This window comes from Colossoma macropomum, unplaced genomic scaffold, assembly GCF_904425465.1.
Source record: "Colossoma macropomum unplaced genomic scaffold, Colossoma_macropomum, whole genome shotgun sequence".
Classification (NCBI taxonomy): Eukaryota; Metazoa; Chordata; class Actinopteri; order Characiformes; family Serrasalmidae; genus Colossoma; species Colossoma macropomum.
Genome location: NW_023494790.1, coordinates 36952011 through 36977280, shown reverse-complemented (window position 1 = coordinate 36977280; position 25270 = coordinate 36952011). Strand labels below are relative to the sequence as shown.

The 25270-nt window shown below is 43.2% G+C and overlaps 1 protein-coding gene across 1 annotated transcript; it reads left to right on the top strand.

The window, feature by feature from the left end:
* The first annotated feature begins 56 nt into the window (after positions 1–56).
* Positions 57–24987, top strand: prr12a (proline rich 12a). Its single transcript, XM_036573277.1, is given in 16 exon segments — positions 57–139; positions 2849–3006; positions 6750–6911; positions 7270–8798; positions 8800–11766; positions 11877–12062; positions 12370–13054; positions 13687–14180; positions 15542–15658; positions 17346–17479; positions 17619–18085; positions 19049–19168; positions 19621–19718; positions 20463–20594; positions 23349–23444; positions 23552–24987. Coding segments are annotated over 16 exon segments (7563 nt in total). The 3' UTR covers positions 23687–24987.
* Positions 24988–25270: the final 283 nt, after the last annotated feature.

The window sequence follows — 25270 nt, the reverse complement described above, 5'->3', positions numbered from 1 at the left end:
TTTTCTTTTACCTCGACCCCATTTTCCTCCATCTAGCGAGTGAACACGGCCGAGAAATGGACAGAAATTACCCGGGAGCTGGCTTTGGGGATCTGGGCGCAGGAGCCGGATGGAGCTACGAGAGATCCGCCAAAGCGAGGTGAGGCATGCGGGGGGACGCTGCGCCTTTAGGCCGGGGAGAGGAGAGGGTAGAGCGGGGAGAGGAGGACCGTCCTCCCGGGGGGGGGCGGTGGAAGAAGAGGCTGCTCTTCATAATGAACTAGGGATGAGAGATCATGCATATGTCTGTCTCTGACGTAGGATGTCATAAGATGTTTTTATTATTATTTAAGGTGGAGAAAGCAAAGCAGAGGTGGGGAGGGGGGGATTTCAGGTAATGGCAAGGAATGTGATTGACAGACTAATGTGAGAGTCTGCACGGGGAAAGATGGGGAGGAGGAGAGGGAAGAGAAAAGATGGGGGGCGGGGTGAGTCCTCGTCGCACGATTCTCATGGAATTATTAAGCATCAGGATAAAAAAAAATAGCAAAACATCAGAATTTCCCCGTTCCACCTTAAATGGTGCAGCAGTTACGTTTTCGCCTCAGGCGCCAGAATGTAACCGCTGCACCATTTAAGGTGGAACGGGGAAATTCGAATAAGAAGCCAACTTCAGCTCGGTGAAAACGTCGGAATTGCCCCAGTATAACGCGAAGAGGGTAAAAAACTGGCCTATTTTCCATCTAAACCGCTCAAGAGGTGGAAAATAATCGTGTCACAGTGCATATTTATTCATAGCCCGGCTAACGTTACGACATTAGACGACCAGAACCGAGCCTGCAGCTCTTCCCCAGCCCGTGCTTTTCATTTTAACACATTAAAGAAGCCGTAAATATGAAGATAATGACCACATTTGACAAGTGAAATCAAACCAAGGCCTCCTTCACTGAGAGCTAGCTAGCCGTCCAGCTGACGTTAGCTAGCCTAGCTCGGGAACGGTAATGGTGGCCGATGTCGCATATAGGCCTGGCTCTAAAGAGGCCGGAATAGCAGCGAAGCACTTCGCTCCTGTGGGCAAAACTCAGAGGAGACCCGAAATGTACACGGCCTGAAGGTTTTTTGTCCAAACCAGCCGCCTTGCTTCAGCCTTTTTCCCTCCACACCGCGCTCGGAGGCAGCCGCTAGTGCTGCTGCTGCTGCTGCTAACCTGTTAGCCGTGTGCTAGCACTGCACTGTCCTGCAGGGATGGTGTTTGCGAGTCTGTTTGCTGGAGAATCTGAGCTTTTGCAAAAAAATAAATTGCGAGGGCTTTCGCAAATGCATGTGCGTGCGTCTCGATGATGCGCTGCAAAATGCAAATACAGTGATAATCCACTTGCCCACTTCAGCAGCTGTTGGTTGCTGCTCACTGGCCTGAATTCAGGTCATCTGCACTCCTAAGGAAGGGTTCTTTAGTGAAGGGAATGGGCCTATTTAGAACCATTTGCATGGTTATGTGGTGCTTTGCGTGGTGAAATGGTTCTTAGGATTGATGGAGAATGTGTTGTGTGTTGAAAATGGTTCTACATAGCACCGAAAATGGTTCTGCTACTGTTAGGATGTCATGCTGGTAACAGTAAATAAACCTAGGGCTGGGCAATATGACTGTATATATCATTATCGTGATAAATTATATCACGTTATGTTATAAGCTTTATAATATGCTCTTCAGAATGTATAGTGTATATCGTCAGAACATGTAGAAGACTAATCAACTGCATATTTCATTATAAAGAGCAAATTGAGTCCCGTTTAACTGGATTTAGTGCCAAATATTGGGAATTTTTTTTTAAAATCATTTCAGTTTTTGATAGTGATTTTTTTAAATGTTGCTGGTTCCCGTTTCTCTGTTCCAACTGATCAGATGTCTGCAAAAATAATATCATGACATGAAAATTACTTGAAGTATCGCTAAAGAACCATTTCCATGCAAAGAATTGTTTAAACATGAAATGTTTTTGTATAGAACACATGGTTCTAAATAAAAACATTGCATTTCCTAAAGAACCCTTAAAGAACCGTCTTTTTTAAGAATGTAGATGTAATGCCATTAGGACTGAAAGATTACTCGTTTTTATCCTGAAATCGCCAGAGCTGCGATTTTTATTATAGTCTTATAGTCTGTTATTAACACAGTTGGTTCATTGCAAACAAACATCCATGTGTTGTGACATTACAACCACAGATAACTGGCAGGCTGGCGCACTGTGTTAAGTGCCCAAGTCTCAAGCCAGAAAAAAATTGTGCGCTGGTCATCAAAAATAGGCCCTTACTTCTATTTATAGAAAACAATATTAATTTAAATCGTAATTGCAATGCTGGTCAGAAAAGTCACGATTAGATATTTTGTCAAAATCGTTCAGCCCTTGTTTTCAGACAAGAATATGGTCATCGTGACTTTGCCTCCTGCGTCATGTGAAGTTATGCACCTCATCATGCACAGATCTTATTATCGTGTTATAAAGGGATAATAGGCTGTAATTAAAGACGCCTGACAGCAGGGTGGGGATGAAATGGCATGGGACAAAAAACAGTTAACGATTATGTTAGATTCTGTTTCAATTTGAGCCCATTTATATCCAGTCCGCTCAGTGATCAGGTCATGAATATGTCACGGAAGATCAACCAGCATGGAAGATCATCTCAGCTCAGTCGATCGCAGCGCAACAGTTTGCAAAGCGTGAAGCACCACACAACAATTCGCGTTCGTTTTGTTTTGGTTAGAGAGTTCCGACATGCAGTTTTTATGGATTCCATTAGTAAATTTCATTGCTATATTTGTAGGTATTGTTTAATGATGTTAATCTCCTCTTCCTTCTTTTTTGGCCAGTTTGGTTTATGGCAGCTCCAGATCTTCACATCCAGAATCTGAACTCCTCCATCGCCAAGCCTACGCCACTCCTCACCCCCTACAGGGCTATGCAACCAATCACCACCCTGGCAGCTCTGGACAGGGTGGAGCATGGGGGGCAGCTGGGAGGAGTCTGAGTGAGTGACATTGCATTTATGTTAAAGATTCCATATTTTAGTTATTCATTTTATCTATTAACTCTAAGGTCGATGGCTATTTCTGCCACTTTATCCACTCTTCTCTATTAATAGCACAATTTTCTGTGCTCTTGTGGTTGGTATAGTATAGTGAGTAACACCTCTGCCTTCTACGCAGCAGACGGGGGGTTCAGTTCCCCACCTGGGCAGCACCCTACACAATACTAATAAGAGTCCTTGGGCAAGACTCCTTACACTGTTTTCACCTACCTGTGTAAAATGATCAAATTGTAAGTCGCTCTGGATAAGAGCGTCTGCCAAAATGCCATAAATGTAAATGTTGTTGCATTTATTTTCACACATGCAGAACATGATCTAACAAAGATTATAAATCTATAGATTTGCATTCAGTTTGTGTTACAAACTACCTTTTTGAACGAGTAAAGACACGAATGATAATATGAATCACATATCAGATGCATGCTAGCGCTACAGTGACTGAACAAAAATAGTACTAGGTGCGTACCAATGCGAACAGAGCTCTCAGCCTTTAAGGTCAACGTATAAATAAGGCTATTTCTGCTGTTTAGTCCACTTTTCTCCATTGATAACGTGATTTCTCCGTTAATAACTTCGACGTGTTTTCTTGTTACTTTGAATAAACAATATAATAATAAGCGCTTACCAGTTCAAGCGCTCACACTGACTCAGAAAACAAAATCAGTGCATCTGGCAATAAAGGGAACCTCATGCAGCTTCTGTGCAGAGATGGTAAACACAGTAGATCACAGAAAGCTTCAACATGCTGTACATTTAACTCTGGCTAAGTGGACACACACGAGCCTTAACTGCTCTGACCGCAAACCCCAGATTCTCTGAATGGTGAGACGGAGAAACGTTCGGCAGTTTTCCATCTTTCAGGGTCTCTGTTTTCAGCGCACATGCTGTTTCTAGACCTAACTGCATGTGCAACACATTCATTAGCCATTTCTAACAAATGTGACTGTCTAACAGATCTCAGGGTGGGGAGCGAAAGCCCACCCAAGCAGAGCAGCCGAACAAAGCACAGTGTTCTGTCTGTGAGTATTAGTTTGACGCGAAGCTTGCAAACGCATTTCCCTTATTGCAAACATTTTTTACCGGTGAAACTGACTTCCCACACAACAGTAGATTATGTGGATTACAAAAGCAGATTTAATTCTGGAATACATTCAAACATCACGAAGCTCGGTGCCAGATCGGCCTTGATGCAAGAATGAACGTAGGTTTATGGAGCCTCTGTTGCTTGCGTGTTGTTTCATGTTTCGCCTGCTCTGACACATCTGATTAACCCTTTAAACTCTAAGGGGCTGTGTCTGGGTCCAAGCTGCATTACTTGCGTAACTACATAACATACGTTTTAGTTCCACAGTAATTAATATATAATTTATAACAATGTAAATACGATAAGTTATAAGCTGTAGGATTAATAACTGAGTAATTATTCAGTTGTGTTAGAGTGAATAGTGCAATGTTGGGGGTCCTCCAGGACTGGAGCCGGGAATCATCTAAGCCAGGGGTCGGCAACACGTGGCTTCGGAGCCGCATTTGACTCTTTTACTGTCCTGTTGTGGCTCCACAGCAGAATCAGATTTGAAGGTAAAAATAAAATAATCCTCCTTTACAGTAAAATAAAGCTCTGCTGATCGTTCAACACAGTTTAACAATAAATGGTCTTAAACTCTGGAGTTAATGTAGAACTGCTGATTCACCCTTTAACCCTGAAGATCAGCGCAGACTGCTGGTCACCATAGCAACACAGACAGCCTCGCCTAGCTAGTGGCTAACGAAACGGCAAAGAGAGAGATTTAAGATGAATGTTGTTAATTTGGAGACACATGGACTTTATAATCACTCCAGCTGGTTTTCTGATATGTTTAATCTGCAGCGAGAAACTGACAAATACTAAAAAGTCACAAAGCTTAAGTCTCGCTCGCCAGTTCTTGTTCGAATTTTCAAGTTTCACCTTAAATGGTGCAACAGTTAGCTACACAGTTAGCTACATTCTGGTGCCTCAAGCACCATTTAAGGTGGAGCGAACAAGAAGCTGGCAAATGAGAAGCGACGTCAGCCTTGCAAAAATCAAACCTTGAGAGACATTTTACAAGAAACTGTTCTACTTTTGGGGAAAAGTTTCCTGCTGGAGATGCGAGAAAAGCAGCTATAGCTGAACTAAAGCTTAAAGCAGAGCAAAGTAAGTCTGCATTTTAATTTATATCATACTTTTTTTAGCCTGTACTAGTACATTAGCACATACTGAGACATCTTTTCACCCAAGATGGTGAAACATTACTTAAATAAAATGGACATGAAATGTTGTGGCTCCCAAGGTGGTTAGATTTTTGTTGGATATTTTGGCTCATCTTTCAAACACTCAAATCTAGAAGATTTGCCAGCCTGGTTTGCTATATAAATAAATTAAAAAAACAAATAGTATTCAGCCAAACATTTATTGTCTGTACTGCTTCTTGTATAAAGAGCAGTTTACCTGCACGTCCAGCACTGTATTGTGCTGTTTTCAGTGCAAATATTATTCAGTGATACATTTTTGTTTTTTTGGTAATTAGTTTACAGAGACAGTGAGTAACAGTACATTTCATATGGCCTTTTTACTGTGTCTTTGCTGACCTGGGAGCTGGACTTGACAGCTGTGCGCATCCAATTTAGGCGTGTGCAGTAGCAGCATATGTAATAGCGGCTTATAGGTAATTGGTCTATTCGTGTGATTCCTAACCCTGGTCCTGGAGCACCCCTGCCTGGCACACGTTAGTGTTTTTCTTGCTCTAAAATATCCACTTAGGAAAGGCTTGTAAATTAGGTTATTACTGGGATCAGGTGTTAGAGCAGGGAAAACACCAAAATATGCAGGAATAGGGCTCCTCCACTAGCAGGGTTGGAAACCACTAATCTTTTCTGATAAAAAAAAATTGGGGATATTTCTAGTAAAGCTCAGGAAAACCGGTCGTTATTTTTTATTTTTGTGTTTTTTGCAAGTAGCCACTATATTTTCATTTTGCACAGCTTCGCAATTTCTGGAATCAGTTTCTAAAAAGCTTATTTTTGTATTGAAAAAAATACTAGTATTTGTTGTAAGCAGTCACTAAGCCAGTTGTCTAGATATAGTTTTTCAACCACAGTAAAAATTCACATTTTCTCCTGGGGTTAGTTGCTGCCAGTTCCCATCGTTGTTGGACTCTTCCAGTTGTGTACCTTTTTTAACACGTGTAGAGTAAATACACCTCACCCTTTTTGTGACCTAATTAGTTTAATTATCGACCAGTATTTCCAACTTGGAACGATGCACTCCGATTCAGATGAAGTGTAAATGCATAGCTGTATGTGAAAGAGATGTTTACAATGGTATCATAATTTCCAGGACCTTTGGCAAAGATTTGGCATATATATTTGATAAGTCTTTTTCCATTGTCCTCTGAGGCATTCCATTGTCCTCTACCTCAAGCCAACACTCTCCATTTGGCAGGGTGACCTTAAACTGCTCCAGAGTGTTTCATTCCTTTGACAGTGGTTTGTGGAGGTTATACAAGCTGTGTACACATTCAAACTCTTGTGCCAGCAATGCTAAATTTCATTATATTTCCTAGTTAGATGTGTCTGCATGTATTTGTATGTGTAGTAAACATGGAAACAGGCTATTTTTTATGGTTTTGTTTATTTAACATTGCAATTTGTGTTCTGATTCGCAGGCTTATCGGGACTTTTTGATGCTGGGTTACACCACGCAAGTCCCTCAGGTCCAGATCCGTCTGTAATGAACCTGATCTCAGCTTTGGAATCCCGGGGTCCACAGCCACCGCCCTCTGCCTCCTCTCTTCTCTCCCAGTTCCGCACTCCATCTTGGCAGACTGGTAAGTTTTAGGGTGGTGGAGTTTATAAGTGTTTGCTTGTTTGTTTTGTAATGAGGAAAAAGACACTTGCTGACATGAAAAACAGCAAATGAATAGATATAGGCTAAATATTGCACACGTCACTAAACATTTTAAGAGCAATCAGCCAGAGCACTGTTTCCATAGCAACAACTTGAAAGGCACACATTAGAAAATGTTAATTGGCTTTCTAATTGTGCTGTGCCATGAGAACCCTTTGTACATTACTCATAGCTCGCCTTTTTTCCATATGGGATTGTTAAGACTTCATTGTTTGTTTTTGATACTTATTGATAATTCACATCATCGTGTATCTCTCTTTTGTTTTATCACTCTCTAGCGATGCACACACCTGCCCCTGCAGAACTTTTCATCTCCGGGGCCCTTCCTGGTTCTGGATCATTTCCATCCTCCTCTGCCTTATCAGCCTATCAACACCCAGCATCATTTTCTGGGCGCTCATTTCCTGGGGTGACCCCTTCACTTTCGCTACAGGACACTCCTACATTCAGCCCCACTTCCAATGGCTTGCTGTCACCCCATGATCCTTTGCTGCACATCAAGACACCCTCTCAGTCAGGTCTGGGCTTCGATCGCCTGTTGTCATCTCAAGGTGCTGCTGCAGCGTACCGTGGGAGCCATGATCCTAGTGGTGGTGGTGGTGTCACGAGTGCCCAAGCCTCCTCAGCAGCTTCAGCTTCTGCTCGCCATCTGCAGTCTCACCAGTTCAACTTGCTGTCCTCACAGCTTCAGGACCAGTCCTCACAGTTATACAGTGCATCTGTGTTTTCCTCTACTCCTGCTCCACCTCAGCCAAGCTCCCAAGAGCGGACCGTACCACGACAAGACAGTGTCATTAAGCACTACCAGCGTCCCTCGCCAGCACAGGCGACTGCCTCCACACCTCACCCCCTCCAGCACTACCTCAGTTGTGGAGTGTCTGGGTATCAGCAGGCCCCTCATCCTCGTCATGCTGGCCTCTCCTGCAGTCCACTAGGAGAGCACAGTCCTTCGTCTGACCATAAGCCTTCCCCCAGAACGGAGCAGTACCGACCTATCATCCAGCCCTCTTATGGATCTTCCTCATCCTCATCTTCTGGTGGGCCAGGCAAGGGGTCAAAAAGCAGTTCCAGTAGTGGCTACTCTTCTTCCGGTTCTGGGTCCTCCTCCAGAACCCCCCATACACCACCTTCTGCATCTTCTGCCTCATCTTCTTCCTCTTCGTCTTCTTCCTCCTCAGCATCTGCAGGAGCTCGCCAGTCTAACTCCATTCCAACCTCTAGCTCTGCATCTGCATCCTCACGACAACAGCCACCGACTCAGTCTGTGCCTCATCCCCCACAAACACATTCCCAGCCCCCTCCTAGCACTTCTAACTCCTCCCAGCAGACCCTTCCCAAAGCTTGTCTCTCAGGCTATGGCTCCCCAGTAGCTCCAGTCAAGTCATCTAGCAGTTTGACAGGCCAGACCCCTCCCCAGCAGCAGCCTCAGTCATTTTCCCCAAGCCAGCCTCCTCCGTCACACTTATCTCAGTCATACGGAGGATTCAGTTCCCCACAGACACATGACTTGCCTTCAGCCAGGACCTCTGGGGTTGGGAAAGGGTATGGGAGTCTGGGAAGCCAATCATTTTCAGCAGAATCAGTGTATGGGGCAGATTCAGGTTATGGGTCACTGCCTCCATCACTAGGGGGAGCTGGAAGTCCCTCAATGGGCTATGCTGCCTCAGGGCACTCTCCTGCACTCTTACGTTCAGGGGCAAGCGGGGGAACAGCTAGTGGTAGTAGCAATGGAGGTACTACTGGTACAGGAGGTGCAAATAGTGTGGGAGGAGGAGGAGGTGGTTCTTACCACATACCAGATTCCAGCCCCATCTCCATCTGGCAACTCTGGAATCATACGTCCAGGTCTGCACTCTCCTGCTCCTTCACGACCTGCTCAGTCACCCGTGGGAACAGGATCCAACAAATACCTGTCCTCTGTCCTCTCCCCCTCCTTCTTACCCTCCCCACAGGGTTTTCCGGACACCCGCGGAGCTCGATCACAACCCTTCCACCCCTCTGCGCCTCCAAAAACTAAGTCTGATACCAGCATACTTGGTGTAACTGAGTCTCGGCCACAACAGGATGACGTAGATGATGATGATTTTCTAATCCAGCATCTACTTCAGGCTCAAAGTCCTACTCCTCAAGCATCCCATCATCATGCACCTCAGAGCCATCATTCCTCACAGCCTACCCAACAGCCTTCAGTTCTTCCACCCCAGGATGGAAACAAGGGGTTGTTTAATGAGATGAGCAAGAGCTCAGAGGAGCGGTACCATCTTCAAAGTGTTATTCGAACTCACAGTGCCACTTCTAATGCTGCGGTGTCTGGAGCAGGGAGTGGAGCAGGCCTGGACAGTCAGTTGGAGATGTCTCTAAAGAAACAGCAGCAGCATCAACAGCAGCAGCACCAACAGCAGCATCAACAACAACAGCAACAGCAACAACAACACAAACATCAACAACAGCAACAGAAGAGCAACAGAACTGTCACAGAAGGAGGAGGACGAGGGAGCTCTGATCAAGCCCATTCCCATCCACATCATCACCATGACTCAATGGGGTCAGTTGTCCATTATGGTCGGGGTGACCCTTATTCCCAGCACTCCATTCCTCAGCATCCCTCCTCTCACCATCAGCATACTCCTCACACTCCTACACATACTCACCTGCATGCTCACTCCCACATGGAGAAGTCGCAAGATTCTGCAGATATGGCTTACATTCGCAAGACACCTGATCTTCAGCAGCACCACCACCAACACCAACAGGCACATCAGCAACAACAAACCCCACTTCATCAGTCTCATCAACAACAGCACCAACAACAGCAGCAGCAACAACAGCAGCGTCAGTCTCAGTCCCAGACCCTAATGGATTCTCCAACAGACCAGTCCCGCCAGCCTCCCCACCTGCTACAATCAGTGCTCTCCCACACCACCCGCAGCAAAATGGATCCTCAGCAACAGCAGGCTTTGATGGAAGCAGCCAGTGGAGTTACATCAGCAGCAGAGACCCATACCCAGCCCCAACCATCTCAGCTACAGCTTCAGCTGCAGACTCAAGCTTTGGAAGCTGCTAGTCACTATGGTCGTAGCTCCCAGCAGCAGGACCAGAACCATGCAAAATCTACCACAGTGTCCTCTTTGGACATGCTGGAGCGTTCTCTTTCTCGGACATCAAGTCAGGAGGGAGGAATGGTGGATGACAGAGCAGCAAATGAGGGAAGCAGAGGAAATTCTGCAGGTGGAACTGCAGGAAGTGTTGAGAGACACAGATCACAGGATCAACAGAGACTTTCATCTCACCATCCTTCGCAGCACCATCCCTCTGAGTTACATTCATATCTCTCTGAGCCTGATTTGGGCTTATCTACCCCTTCCCATGGGGTAGATCACCTTTCCCACCACCACCATCAGCCACAGCAACCACCTCAAGCTCCTCAACACCCTAACTCCCACCACCAACATGCTCACCCACAGCATCCTTCTCAACAGAGCCATCATCACCTTGCTCAGTCAGCCTCTGCAACTGCGCAGCAACAAGAGCAGCCTCACCCTTCCCACTCCTCCCAGCTTCCTCAAGCTCAGCTTGACCAGCAGCATCAAACAGACCATCACTTTGACACGAGGAGCTCAGCAGTGAAGTCAAACCAGAATCAGAATCAATCCCAGCAGAGCCAGAGGTTTGTTCCGTTAACATCCATCTGTTTCCCAGACTCGCTGCTACCAGATGAAGACCGTTCGTTTTTTCCTGGAATGGAGGACATGTTCTGCCCAGAGGACTACAAGTCTAGCTGTCCTGGAGGATCAGGGCAGGGTCAGGATGGAGTTGCCCAACCTCAAACAGGACAAGAAGGCATGGAGGGCATGAAACCAACTGCAGATGGTGGAGGAGATGATACAGGTGCAAACTATGACATGCTTGGCCCCCATGGTGATCAAGATTATGGGCAGTATTGCCATGATCTTTCTGAACCTGACAATGGAACCATGCATCTGGACCTCGACTCATTGAAGACCCATGAGCTCCCATCGACAGTCAATACAGAACAGCTTGGACTGATTCAATCTCAGCCACCCGGTCTTGGAATGGGAAATACTGGGAATGTTGTGGAAGGTTCTGGTGCCAAGCTGGGAAGTTCGGGAGGTTCTGGATCTGGATCAGGAGGGCTTACCTCACCAATTTTTTGCTCGTCTCGTCCCAAAAAGCTCTTGAAGTCCAGTTCTTTCCATTTGTTGAAGGAGAGACCTGATCCTAATTCCCTCCCCAAAAAGAGCTATGCACAGGAGTACGAATTTGAAGATGACGAAGACAAGGCTGATGTTCCTGCTGACATTCGATTGAATAGCAGAAGACTTCCCGACCTGATTCCAGACCTTGTATCCAGTTGTCGGAAGTCAGGTGGAACTATGAGCCCTCTAATGGGTGACTTGGATTTTGGATATCCCTCTCTTGGTCCTCCTCCGCAATTACTGCCCAGTGATGGGCCGAAAAAGAGAGGAAGGAAGCCCACCAAGCCCAAACGAGAAGGACCCCCAAGGCCTCGTGGCCGCCCACGTATACGTCCTTTGCCAGAGCCCCATCACTCCAGGAGCATGATGGGAGAGTGTGGAACAGGATATGTTCCTGAGAGAGGCAGGGGCAGGGGTAGAGGCAGAGGAAGAGGACGGCGAGATGAATCTGTGATGGACATGGACATAGCCAACAAGGAACAGGGTCATCTATATCAACAGCACATGCAACAACAGTCAATGCATCAGCAGCACCAAGAGCCAATCAAACCCATTAAGGTATGTTTAGAGGGGATAATTCATACTGTTTACATTTTATACAGTCTTATTTGGTGAAAGGTAAATGACGACCAGTGTATATGTCTCAAAATCTTTTGATCTCTTTTTAGATAAAACTTCCTATTGGTACCTTGTCATCTTCTGATGCCCTGTTGCGGACAGATTCTTTGTCTGGTACTGATCCGGCCCTCTCAGATGGTTCTGTGGGCTCTGCTCCTTCTTTGGGTCTGAGCCCAGGGACACCAGGAGTGCCTGATATAAGACCTCAAGACAAGAGTAAATCCAAATCTCAAGAGGTGAGAGAAAGAGCCTATTTAAAACCCTTATTTGTTTGTCTTTTACCTCAAAATTCTCTAAATTCAATTTAAAAAGATTTAGGAAATAGTTCAGCGCTTCATCGAGCCTCAGATTGCACCAGGTTAGATTTAGCTGGGAATTGGGAGAGGTTTTATCCCCAGTGATGCAACAGATCAGTGACCATCTGTGACCAAGAGTCCCAAAGAGTGCATAATTGCTCTTCTCATGCTTGGTCCATGGTCATCTTGATTTGCAAGCTTATACTCGTCTTCTGCTTACCAATCCATGCATTTGATCTCTCTTTAGATGGAAGAAAAGGAGTCTGAGAAGACTGGCTTTGTGGCTTCTTTTTTGGATTTTCTGAAGTCTGGGAAAAGGCCGGGGAGCAGCTCTGGGAACGGTGATTCATCTCCAGGGAAAAGTGGCGGTATCTGTCCCATATCCCCTGCACCACCTCCCCCACCAGCCCCTGCAGCTTCATCTGCTTATGGAGATGGTGAAGGTGATGGAGGTCTGTCGCTGGGTGGGTGCCCAAGCCCTTGCAAGCGCTTGGACGAAGAGCTGAAGAGAAACCTGGAGACCCTTCCATCCTTTTCTTCGGATGAAGAGGACTCCGTGGGAAAGAACCAGGATCTGCAAAAGAGCATCTCCTCTGCCATCTCTGCCCTGTATGACACTCCACAGCTCAGCACCAGCACAATGCAGCCTCCCTCACTCCCCCCACCTCCTCCTCCACCTCCTCCTGCACCACTGACACCAACACAACACCCACCTTCTCTGAGCCCACAAACCCCATCACACATGCACTCGCAGCCTCCTTCACATGTGCACGCACAGGCCATCGAGTCTAATATGTTACCGAGAGAAGAGCAGGACGACGAGATTGAAGAGGAGAAAATGAAAGATGTAGAAGATGAAGAAGAGGAGCAGGACAAAGAAGTTGAAGAGAAAGAGCCAGAAATGGAGATGCTGACTGTTCCAAAAGTAGGAGGTAAGAGTCGAGGACAGAAAGGGGTCGTGTTGAAATAGGTTTGCACTCAACAAGTCTAATGGGTCACCTCTTATATCAGCGTAAACACCTGCTTAGTCTTAAATGTAGGACACCATGGAGCAAGAGTAGTGTGAACTGTTTTGTCTGAATGTGTCTCTGCTGACCGGCACAGGAGAGTGAAAGGAACAAACTACAATTTATCATAATTTATTGACAATTCCTCATTTACATTACCGTTAAAATTATTTGTAAAGTCTTAGATTTGTACAGTTTATTGTTAATCTGTAACCACTGAACATTTTTGACGAAGAACGGTCAAAAAGTTACTTTCGGTTTTCGGACAAAATGTTCTAGTCGTTGCAGTTTTCGCCTTGCTTTTCTAGTCAATATCGAATAAGATGTAGTGTGGCACAGTGTATAAAACACTGAATGAAAATTATTGTGTTTAGTTTTTAATATTTTTTAAACTACTGATTCTTATGGAACCTCAGAAAAACCAAATATGAAGCATATTGTGTATCTAGAACATGTATTGCGATATATTTCTACCACATTGTCCACCCCTAGTTACTGCTTTAGGTTAATTATGTATGTAGCGATAAACATAGTAAAATATTCCTTTTCTGTTGCAGACTCGCCTAAAGAAGCTCCTCAGGCAGCAGCCCCCTCTTCCCTTCCACCTCTGTTCCCATCCTCCCCCGCACCTTCGTCTTCTCCCTCTCCGCCTCCTCTTCCTCCCCTCTCCCTCCCGTCACCTCTTCCTCAGCTGGAGGACAACCCATCTCCAGTGCAGAAACCTCCACTGCAGCAGACTCCGCCTCCATCCAGCCCTGTCGCTCCTTCTCTACCTGTCCTCTCTCCTCCTGCTCCCCCTCCTGCAGCCTCTCCTCCACCTTCCACTCCTCCACCCCCCAGCCCTCCTCCACCTCCACAGCCTGCTCCGGTGCCCTCCTCCCCAGAGGAGCCCCCAGCACCACAAATCCTGCCGTTACACCTGGCGCAGAAACAGAGCGGCGCCGCCATCGCAGGAGAGACTGATGAGGATGAGAGCGAGAGTGGAGGAGAGGGCATTTTCAGAGAGAGGGATGAGTTTGTGGTACGGTGCGAGGACATCAGGACACTCAAGGTGTGTGTCGTCTCTGTCCTGTTTCATTCTGTTCTTTACTTAATATTTAAAGATTTTCTTTGCTGTAATGACTTCACTGAATCACATTCCACCAATATACATACAAACTAATGAGATGTTCTGCCCTAAAAGCATTGTGTTTGGCCACACTTTCACTGAGAATTAATTCATTCTAACTGATTAATTAATTGAACTCTTCTTAGCACTTTTTCAAACAATTTTAATGGAAATCTCTAAAGGCACATCAATATTTTGTGTATTGTACTTTTTAATAAGCATATTTTGTGGCTCAGAAGCAGTTTTTGGTGAAATAACTTCAGTAGGAGCTCTCCGAGGTTGTAGATGCTGAATGAATAGGTTGTAGAATGGAGCAACTATAAAATTTCACTGGAAAGTTGCACTTTTCTATGATTGGAATTTTGTCAAGTTTACGATCTTTTTGTGAAATTTGCACGTCTCAATCAAGAAAAGGAAAATGAATCACGCTCTAATTACAGAGTACTCACACGTAGGGTACAGGACTGCACTAATAAATCAAAGGTTTATTTATCTTGAAATTTTTTAATTGAACACTCAATTTGATTGACTTTTAATTTTTTGGTAATTGTTAATGGTGCAGGTGCACGGATGATGATATCATCGCTGCCCAGAGAAAGACAAGGCATCTTATGTATCTCCATATTTGTCAATTTTTATTTTTCTTCATAAACGGAAGACAGCTGTCCTTCACTTTTTAAGAAAATTTCATAAGTGGACCAACAGAAATGCTCCAAAATCACTTGGAATAAACTCTCTTTACATTAACTTTCAATAAAAGTTCAGAAGGCTTCTGTCTTCTGCTGTAAAGGTACCATTTTGGAGATAGATGTTTCTCTTTGGACAGAAAGATATGGACAGTGTGATGTTTGATAATGCAATAACAATATGAGACGCTATAAATTATGAGCGTGTCTCCGACTGGGTGTGCAGCAAATATTTGCAGTGTAATTAAAGAGAACTCTAACTACCCTCTCCTTTAAGCAAATACCAAAAATATACAGTTACAAAAGCCCCGTTCAAAAAGATGGAGAATAAATGTATTTTTTAATAATATTTTTATGTAAAAAACTAATAAATATACATATTTAATTCTATAAAATACTCCTTATAGTGATGCAGATTTGTTGTGCTTCTGCTCTAATATAAGACACGACCTCTAACTCTACATTCCCACCGAAATCGAACAATAAAAATATGATTAATCGCGCAGCCTTGGTTATTAGGGTTATTTGCTAGTTGGCCTGATGCAGCTGTATGTATGTGTCTGAATACGCTGTTTGTCCACACTGAGTAATTTATTTTGCTTTTTTGCCTGTTCCCAGATGGCCCTGCAGACAGGACGGGAGCCCCCTCCCATCTGGCGTGTTCAGAAAGCCCTGCTGCAGAAGTTCGCGCCAGAGATCAAAGATGGGCAGAGACAGTTCTGCGCCACCAGCAATGTGAGTTTTAAAGCACAAACATAAACTGTTACTACCGTCATAACCCGTATATTAGCCTGCAGCAGCAGCAGAGACTGTGGCATAACACTCAATAGGGCTGCATATTATGGAGAAAAACGTGGACACAAAATGAGATGTTGATAAAGAAGCAATAAATAAATTATGATAATGCACATAATGTGCCTCTGACTTTCTAATTTGAATATTTATGTGTTTTTCTTTAGAACTACCAGAAAAATACACTGTAAAAGCCCCATTCATTATAGTGCAAAGTCTAAAACATGAATAATGAAATTCTATTAGCTATTTAGATCACAATACAAGCACATTTTTGTCTATATTAAGGCTTTTAGGAGGAAATTCAGTAGGTCTACAAAAGGTCTACAAAAATAAATACATACATATAGTCATATTAATTTGAATATGACTATATATATATATATGTATTTAGTGTCAGACTCAACCACTAAAAGGGCCATATTTATATCTAAAAATGTGATTAATCATGCACCCATACAGGTTTTGCCACGGCCCCAACTGGTCATTGTTTATTCAAAATAAGCCAGAACTAGAACGGCAAAAAAAATAGGCACTGAATACTTAAAAGATTCAAAAATATTATAAAACTAAAACAATTGTTTTATATAAAACAATACACTATATTAGCTGCAGATCACTGTTGAAGCTCTTTAAATGTCTCCACTGTACTATATATTTTTTTAAAACTGCCCATTTGCTTGAACTGGACACCTGGAATCTTTTTTATTTGTTTTTTTTTTGTTTTTTTCAGTCCTGTAGATCGTTGTTGGGGAGGGGATGGGAGCACACATTATGTTGCAGTGCATGCTGGGAACTGCAGTGCAGCCCATGGTGAAATGGGCTTACATTAATAGAAAATTTAAATAATTTTGCGGACTGAATCAGATTGTGCCATGGGCCTGACTCGGCCCGCGGACCTTGTGTTTGACACTTGGGCTCTACATAGAGAACACGCCTAAAAATGTCAGTTTATTGCATCAGTTTATTTTAGAGCACAGTTTCTGTTTATGCTGAATTCAAATTCAGCAAGGAAAGAGTCATTGTACATTAAAATGTGCAGAAGTGTGTCTCTGTAGAGGATGTGTTCACTTATTTTCACTTAGAAAATCAACAAAACTTGAAAATTTGACTAGTGCTGCCCAAACTTCTGTATCCATTTGTATTTGAGTCCTTAAGAAGCTTCTTATAGTGATGCACGTTTGTTGTCACAGTAGCCTTTACTCTTTCACACGTTTTGAACTCAACAAATAATCACACTCAATGTATTTTTACGGATTAGTAGTAATGGATAAAGTACTTTTTGAGCTGTCCATGTGTGGGTATTGTACAGTTGGCTAATTAATGTGCTCTGCATGCATGAAACCGGTTCAGAACTTCCCTCGGGGAAGCACGCCAGCTAATATTAGACACTTATCCTCAGGCTACATTCCCACCAATCTAATTGCAAAACTTGTATCGTGATGACGCAAAAATTTGCTTGAACATGCTGCTCTAATACTCTTCGTCGATGAGGAGATTATTCCACTTGTTCTGTTTAGTCATTTGCATTTTATTCTTGTTGTTATGAATTATACCTGAGCTGACTTTACCTGTTTGATCACATCCTTTATTTATTTTATGCCTGTTGCTTTTCCCTCGCCTCCCTCAGTATCTCGGTTATTTTGGTGATGCTAAAAAACGGTACCAACGTCTGTACGTGAAGTTCCTGGAGAACGTGAATAAGAAGGACTACGTAAGGGTTTGCTCGCGCAAGCCTTGGCACAGACCCTCCGTAACGCTCAGGTATCCAGACTTCTTCACAGCTTCACTGATCTCAGCAGTCGAATCATGTTATATCACTGTTCTAACAATAGCTGTTCATAGATATTTGTCATAATCTTTCATGTCTTTTCTTACATTTTACTCTCTGTCGTCTATTCAGACGCCAGTCACAGTCACAGTCGGTCCCGAAGATAGCCCTGCCCCCTAACAACCAGACTCCGCCTCGCGCCGTGAGAGAGGAGAAGGACAAAGAGCGGGAAAAAGTGAAAGAGAAGGAGCAGCGTGAGGCCAGAGAGAAGAACAACATCAGGGCGAAAGAGCAGCAAGAGAAGGAACGCGTGGCTAAACTGAAGGAGCGAGAGGAGACGAAGGAGAAGGAGAAAGAAAAGAAAACGCCGCCTCCTCCGGCACAACAGAAGGCAGAGAAACGGTCAGCGGCGGCGGAACGAGGGAAGGTGAAAGAGGAGAGAAAGGCCGGAGGAGCGGAGCGGAAGACGGAGCGCTCCGTGAAGCAGCAGCCCGTAAAGGTGAAAGCAGAACCTCCGCCAAAGAAGAGGAGGAAGTGGCTGAAGGTGCCTGAAGTTCCCTCATCATCGGAATCCGACTCCTCAGCCAGCGAGGAAGAGAGTGAGTACATTTAAAAAGCCATGTAGTTCCATTTGTGGACTAGCAGAGTGTTTAAAGTAGTTTCAGCCACTTTTAGATGCTCATCTTAAGTGAAGAGCTTCAATTAAAAACAAGTAATTTTAAAGCTTTGAAGTTTTTACAGAAAAACATTGGAACGATACTTGAGGTTTTAGTATTGGTACAAGTATCACAAATTCCCTAATCATAATTATTTTCTGGTAACTTTTTTTTTTTGTCCAAAAAAAGTATAAATAAATTCTCAGCCTATTTTCGACCTTAAAAACTGAACAAAGAAAACTTTGTTTGTGTTGTTTTTACTGATTATATTCCACTTGTAAGGTGACAGAACTGACCAGAGGCTCGCACATAAAATGAAGAAAATAAGCTTTACTAGTAAGAACGAGATCCAAACTCGAGGTCAGAAAACAGGCACAGGTCAAATCCAAAACAAGCCAAAAACACAAAGGGACAAACATAACAAAAACAGGCAAATCCAGAAAAGGGTAAGCCAAAAAAGGCAAAGTCCAAAAACACAGTCCGATACACAAGAAGGTAATAATAACAAAAAGAAACGAAAAGGAAGAAGCAGTATAACTTAACTAAAGCCTGGGCTTTAAATACTGTCTACTGCATTTCAAATGACAAACAAGTCAGATGTACAAGATTAGTATTCAGGCGAAGGGGAACAGCGATTGGCTCTGGACGGTGGTGTGACAGTCACATGATCTCCAAGGGAGTTCTGGGAAGTGGAGTCTCCAAAGTGTCTGATCCGGAGGGATGCGTGACACCACTGCTATGTGAATAGCTCCCCGAGTCACATTTGTATGTTCAGTATAATATGAAAAATAATTTAATGTTAGTAATTTAATGATATCAAATCGTGGCAAGTTTTCTTTTGTGATGCTGTGATTCAGATTAGATGGTCACTTCTCTTGTGTAACCGCGTGTCTTTTGTTCTTGCAGTCTCTGTGAAAGCAGGCCTGAACACTCGTGCTATGCGGGAGATGTACCGAAGCTATGTGGAGATGCTGGTCAGTACAGCCCTGGATCCAGACATGATCCAGGCGCTGGAGGACACTGAAGGTAGGCGGGAAAGCTGTTACTCTGTTATAAACCCAGTTCGGACAGGAGTAAATTTACAAGGGGTCCTGGGGTGGTCACACCTTTTGCAGCTGATTTTATTTCTATCTGGTTCAGTCATGTCAGTGTCAGGCAGAGTTGCTTACTGCTTTTCACTGAACTCAGCCGTGGTCTGATCATTTCAGGCCAGTTTGGACGTACAGCTCTGTGATTTTCTAGATTTCTCCTCACGTTAGATAAAAGTTTTGTGAATGTTTGAAAACTGGCCAGATCCATATCAAATAGAAAATACAACCCACTAGAAACTAATTTTATTGCTACTCTCACGCAAGAGACGTGTCCAAATTTTAATACCGACGACCCCAAACCACAAATCACTGTTTTCATTTATTAACAATGACGTTTAACTGTATTTGAATGATGTGGGGTTTTCATCTTCTGACTACGTCTTTCAGATGAACTGTACCTCCCTCCAATGCGTAAAATCGACAGCATTCTCAGTGAGCAGAAGAGGAAGCTTCTGAAGCGGGTCAGCATGAGCTCCCAGCACCAGGTACTGCTTTGTCTTCTTTTTGGCATGTCTTGGAATTTTAACCCCTTAAAATGCCAGAGGTCAGAGTTTTATTACAGGCTTCTATAACCTCAGAATAGCTCAGTCAGTTTGCATTGTATTCAATGTAATTAGTGAATAATAAGCTTAGTATGTAATAATCCTGGGATTTTTAGAGGTTTTTAAGGACTCACTTTACCGTAAATGCAGTTTGCTTCTAGTTTTGCCCTGGAGCTTTGAGGCTCACTTAGCTAACAAGTAATATATCAAGTTATATCTTGTTAATTAGCATCTTGCAAACTGTATGTCACACAAATCGAATACAGTACCTTTCAAATATGATTTTGTGGTTACTGACACTGTATGTAAAAGTGGACAAAGGCTTGAGTTTAGCTGCTGCTACTCTTTTAGCTGTGCAGCATATTTCAGTCCGTGTTTATGGATCACAGTGAGTCATACAGTGTCAGAAACCACACAGTCGAGTCTATTAGAGACACTGAACACCTCCACAAGGTTTTATGGCACGCAGTTAGCACTATGCTAATTGGGGGGCTGTAAACTTCTTGTTAGCTACATTAGCCTCATAGAAAGAAGCAAACTTCAGACACCAAACATGACTTTACTGGTCAGCTAAATTGGGGTAAGGAAGAAAACTGTGAACCTTATTTTTGGCTGAGATTTATTGCATGCTGCTTTCTGAGCGCTCATCATCTCTCCTTCCCTCTCTCCCTCTGTCTCGACCCACAGGAGGCCATACACACCTTCCCCCAGATAACAGTGGAGCCCCAGGACTCTGGAGTAGTGAGGGTGAAGCTTGGTGGGGAGTGCTACAACCGGAAAACCCTGAACCGCGTCAAAAAGAATGTACCCAAACCACAGGTACTGCCTTTCAGAACAGCGCGAACCAGGCCTGGGCGATATTTTCTAGTTGAAAAATTGCGATTATTGATAATATGCCTCTCTCCACCCCAAAAAAAAATAAAAATAAATAAATAATAAATAATGCAGTCCACAGCAGCTTTGACTTGCTTTCTATTCTATTTTAGTTTATATGTTTTTTTTTTCGAAATTAACTGTTCTAATGAAAATACTGAATAAAACTCATATATTAAACAATATGACGCTGAGCAGCCGAACATCTTTTGAAAACTCTTTCATCTGTCATTAAATAAACGCTACTGCAAACAGATGCGTTCCTTCTGCCACAGATTTGTGGCGACTTGTGCTAACAGCGCTCCCTGCTGGAGACTGCAGGTGATCTCCAAAGCTATGCCCACGTGCTCTCCACATTAAAAACGAGAAGTTTTCTGCCTTTACAGCAGCATTTTCACAATACAACTAAACACCAGGACACTTAATCTGTACAGAAAATACAGCACACCGGCCGTAGACGAGGATCACAGGAACTTTCTTTCCAGGTTAGAGTTAGCTTAGCTGCTCTACGCTAACCTTCAGTCATTTTAGCTCGTTTTTTACTGCAGCGAGTCACTTTGAGGCTGAAGCTCCAAAGCACGTCGGCATTCATTTCGAAAAAAAAAAAATTATAAGATAAATTGACTACTTTTGTGCAGGAACACTTCATAAACATGGTTCCCAGTTTCCCGAAGTGTTTTTTAAGCTGTTTAACATTATTATTATAATTAGTCCTCCTTAATTCTCTCTCAGTTCTTTTACCAAAACAACACTTATCGCTTTTTACAAATCACCATCGGGTTTCTTGCCCATCATCGACCATATCCAATCACATCACACTGTCGCCCAGGCCTAGTGCAAACCTGAATTATGTTGAAAAATTTTCTTGTTTAGCCCTACTTCTGCAAACGTAACCGTAACTGATCTGCATTAACCACTGAGTAAAAAATTTATATAATTAAATCATTATATAAGGTGATTTTTTAAAATGTGTGCATGTTTCCATGTGTGAGATGTAATCAGAGTGATTCAGAGTGGTTTGGAGTGAAATGGTTCAGATGTCTTTACAGTGGTGGTGATAGGAACCAGGGGTCGCCATGGCTACAACACAAATATAGACATTTTATTTACCATCCAGAACCACCAGTGAACCTACAGGAGTCTTCTGAGTTTATATGGAATGTTGATGATGGAAAATAGTGGAAAATGTCATAAAACAAGTCTTAAACATCAGGCAGTGCATTCATAACCATTTCATGAATTCTGTGCAGGAGCTTTTAAACTCGTCAGACGTCCATTTCGTGTCACCACCACTGTGAGCAGGTCTGAGTCGAGTTATAGAGAAGTTTTGAGAAATTGGCAGATTTCCTGTTTAACCTTTAGAAGTCTACAGTTATTACTGTCAGTTTGCTTGTACTGTATTTGTGTAATTACATAGTTTTTACACATCATAATTAATTACATTTACACATATTAACCGGACCAAATCTGTTTATTTTTCTGTATATTTCTGAAATGATATACATGGCAAACATGTAAAGAATTGTTTTTCTTTCTGCTGTACACCCAACAATAGCTTTTCATCAAATTCAAATAAAACATCTCCACTTCTAATTGCAAACACAGAGATGGTTGGGATTAGGGCTGAAAGATGAATCGTTTTTATATTGAAATTGCAATTTGAAAGAATGCAATTTTCAAATCGCAAGAGTTGCAAATTTTATTATAGTATTACGGTCTATTATCAACAACATTGATACGATGCAAGTTTTAAGTCGGGAAATTTTACCTAATAACATGGAGTTAACACCAATAACTGGCAGGCTGTCGCACTGTGTTAAGAGTTCAAGTCTCAAGCCAGAACAAAAATATGCTCTTCTTAGTCTTCTTAGCCAAAAAAAATGCATACCTCAATTTATACCTCAATCAGAATAGAATACGTCCATGAACACACTTCATTTGGAATAGTCTAGTCCGATTGAGGCCATTTGGAATACAGTGTCTATCCGACTGATCGAGGTGGGTAATCCTGTAAATAATCCGTTAAATAGAAGAATAATATCCGTGTAAACGCCTGTATCTGATTACATTCCCTATCGGAAAGTTTAAGTCCGTTCTGATCATGTTCGTCGCGTCATAGTGAAAGTTTATACCGTTCAACATGGCGGAGCAGAAACTGGTCTGCAGAGGAGACGAAGTTTATGCTCTGATCTTTAAAAGACGGCGGTGGGACGGACGTCCAGCTCATGTGTCTCAGAACACGACGTCTTCCTCTCGGCCTTCTTTAATAAGGACATGTGAAGGACGTTTTCCTGAGTCTGACATCATTTTAAAGCAATTAAAAACACAAGCGCTGCTCACTGCTGCTCATCTCACTCTGACTGGACTCACGTGATGCTGGTTGTCATGGTAACGTCTACACTAAATGGTTCTCTACGCATGTGCATCATTCTGGGTCGGATTACTTGTAGTGAGCATGAAAACAGAGATTTTCCATCAGATTGTTGAGTAGAGTGAGAATAAACACCTCAGTCTGAATCTGTAATCGGAGTGAATTCAATCAGATCTTTGCGATAAGTTTAGAATCTGTACTTTGCACACAATTTCTCTACTTGTTTGTGAGAAATAATTCATATAAAATTACTCCTTGCTTGTGTTAGTGTAGCAGTAACTTCTAAGGCTGAAATGAATTTCCTAACATGCCTCTCTTTTCTTGCTTAGGACCTCAAGCTGTCAACAGAGACGTGTCGACTCTACAGTCTCTACCATTCCCTGCATCATTACAAATACCACACTTTCTTAATCTGTAAGAAAGAGGTACGTACAGGTTCACTGCGTCAGGCACTGCGTTCACACTTATCCTAACAAAGTATGTCTTTTTTAATTAATTAATGAAATGGTATCTCTTACTTTGCCTCTTGTAGACGAACACTATAGAACAAGCTTCAGAAGATCCTGGGCAGGAGGAGGTTGTTCAGCAGTGCATGGCCAATCAGAGCTGGCTGGACACGCTTTTCAACTCCTTCCTAGAGCTGATGACCCTCAGTGCCAAAGCCTGAAGGAACGAGGAGGAAAGAGGAGAAAAAGGGGAGAACAAAACAAAGGACAAATCCAGAGGAAGCGACGTGGAGCGAATACGGCGGGTTTCTTTTGGCGCCGCCCCCCGTCCTCTGCTGTTGTTGTTACTGAAGCGCTTCTTAAGACAGTTGTGATGCAGCGAGACGAGCAGGAGGAGTCGCCTCTCCGCAGGTAGTGAATGAATCGACTCAGCGAAGGATCCTCTCTGAGGCAGAGCCGACGGAGGTAGACTCAACGGATTAATCAAAGGAGAGAGAACGAGTTCACACTCAGGTGTGACCAATCTGAGATTCTCTTATTTTTCCTTTTTGTTTTTGCATTTTCTTTTCGTTTTCCTGGAGATGGGTCGACCTTCCAGCCTCGACCGCTAGAAGACGAACTGAATTTCCGTGTGAATTTTTTGCGCCTGTGGTTTCGTCCGATTCTTTTCGCGTTTCAAATAACTGACGACTAATTTGAAGACGATGCTAGGAGGAAGTCTGTTACTGTTTAAATTTTACACAGATTATTTTTTAAGACTACAAACTGTTTTATTCTGCTTTTTTTTCCTTTCTTCGAGCGACAGAGTGGTGCCGTGACGGTTGTGTTTTATAAACGAGTGAAGACTGCGGTGCGAGAGGAGAAACTGACGGGGGGGGAGGGGAAGGGGCGGGGGGGAGATGCTAAGCGGCGTAACGGTGTAACACTTCAGGCTACGTGAGCAGATACGAGTGAGCTATAGTAATACACACATTTTTATTATTTATATAAAAGACATTTCTAACAGTGCAGAAAGCAGCAGCGCTTCATTATCCGTTTCATAACGTCAAGTTACGTACAGATGTCACGAGCGACGTTGCGTCGTCACGTTCTGAGCTGTCTTCCTTCGGGCTCGTGAAGGGGTGGCGGGTAGGACGAGGAGATGATGCGGCATCTGTAAAAGAGTAAAAAAGACGGAAATAAAAATATACTTCAAACTACGCAAAACTGTAATATTTCAGTGCATTCTTCAGAAGATGGACATGAAAAATAAGAGCTAACTATAGCATCCAGTTCCCACTAGGGAAAGATTATGTATTAGTAATATTTAAAGAGGATTTTTTTTGTTGTTTTGTTTTTAACTGTTTGTCCTTTGTCTGTATTATGAGTATTATTTTGGAACAATCTAATACTGTGCTTCTTTCAAAAACAAAGCCTTTGTGTAAATATTGTACAGCTCTTCACACAAAACTCAGTTCTTCTGTACATGGACTATTCCTGTATTTGACAAACAAAATAAAATCAAGGAGCGTATAATGTCTCATAGGAATCATACTGCATGCTTTTTTCCTCTTGTGTGATGTTTTTGCCAGAGCTGATTTGGGATGTGCGATTAGAATCGACTCCGGAATCGACTCCGAACACACTACCGGCAATCGACCAGTTTATTATTTGGATTTTGGCTGATCTGTGTTGGGGGTTAATGAGGCAGGTAAGAGCACTCGCGCTGTATTTGAACGCTGCTACACCTGAACCACAATGTCACAGCACAATTACACAAATAGCCAGTTACTTTTAATAAAGCTCTTTATTTGATTCATGATATT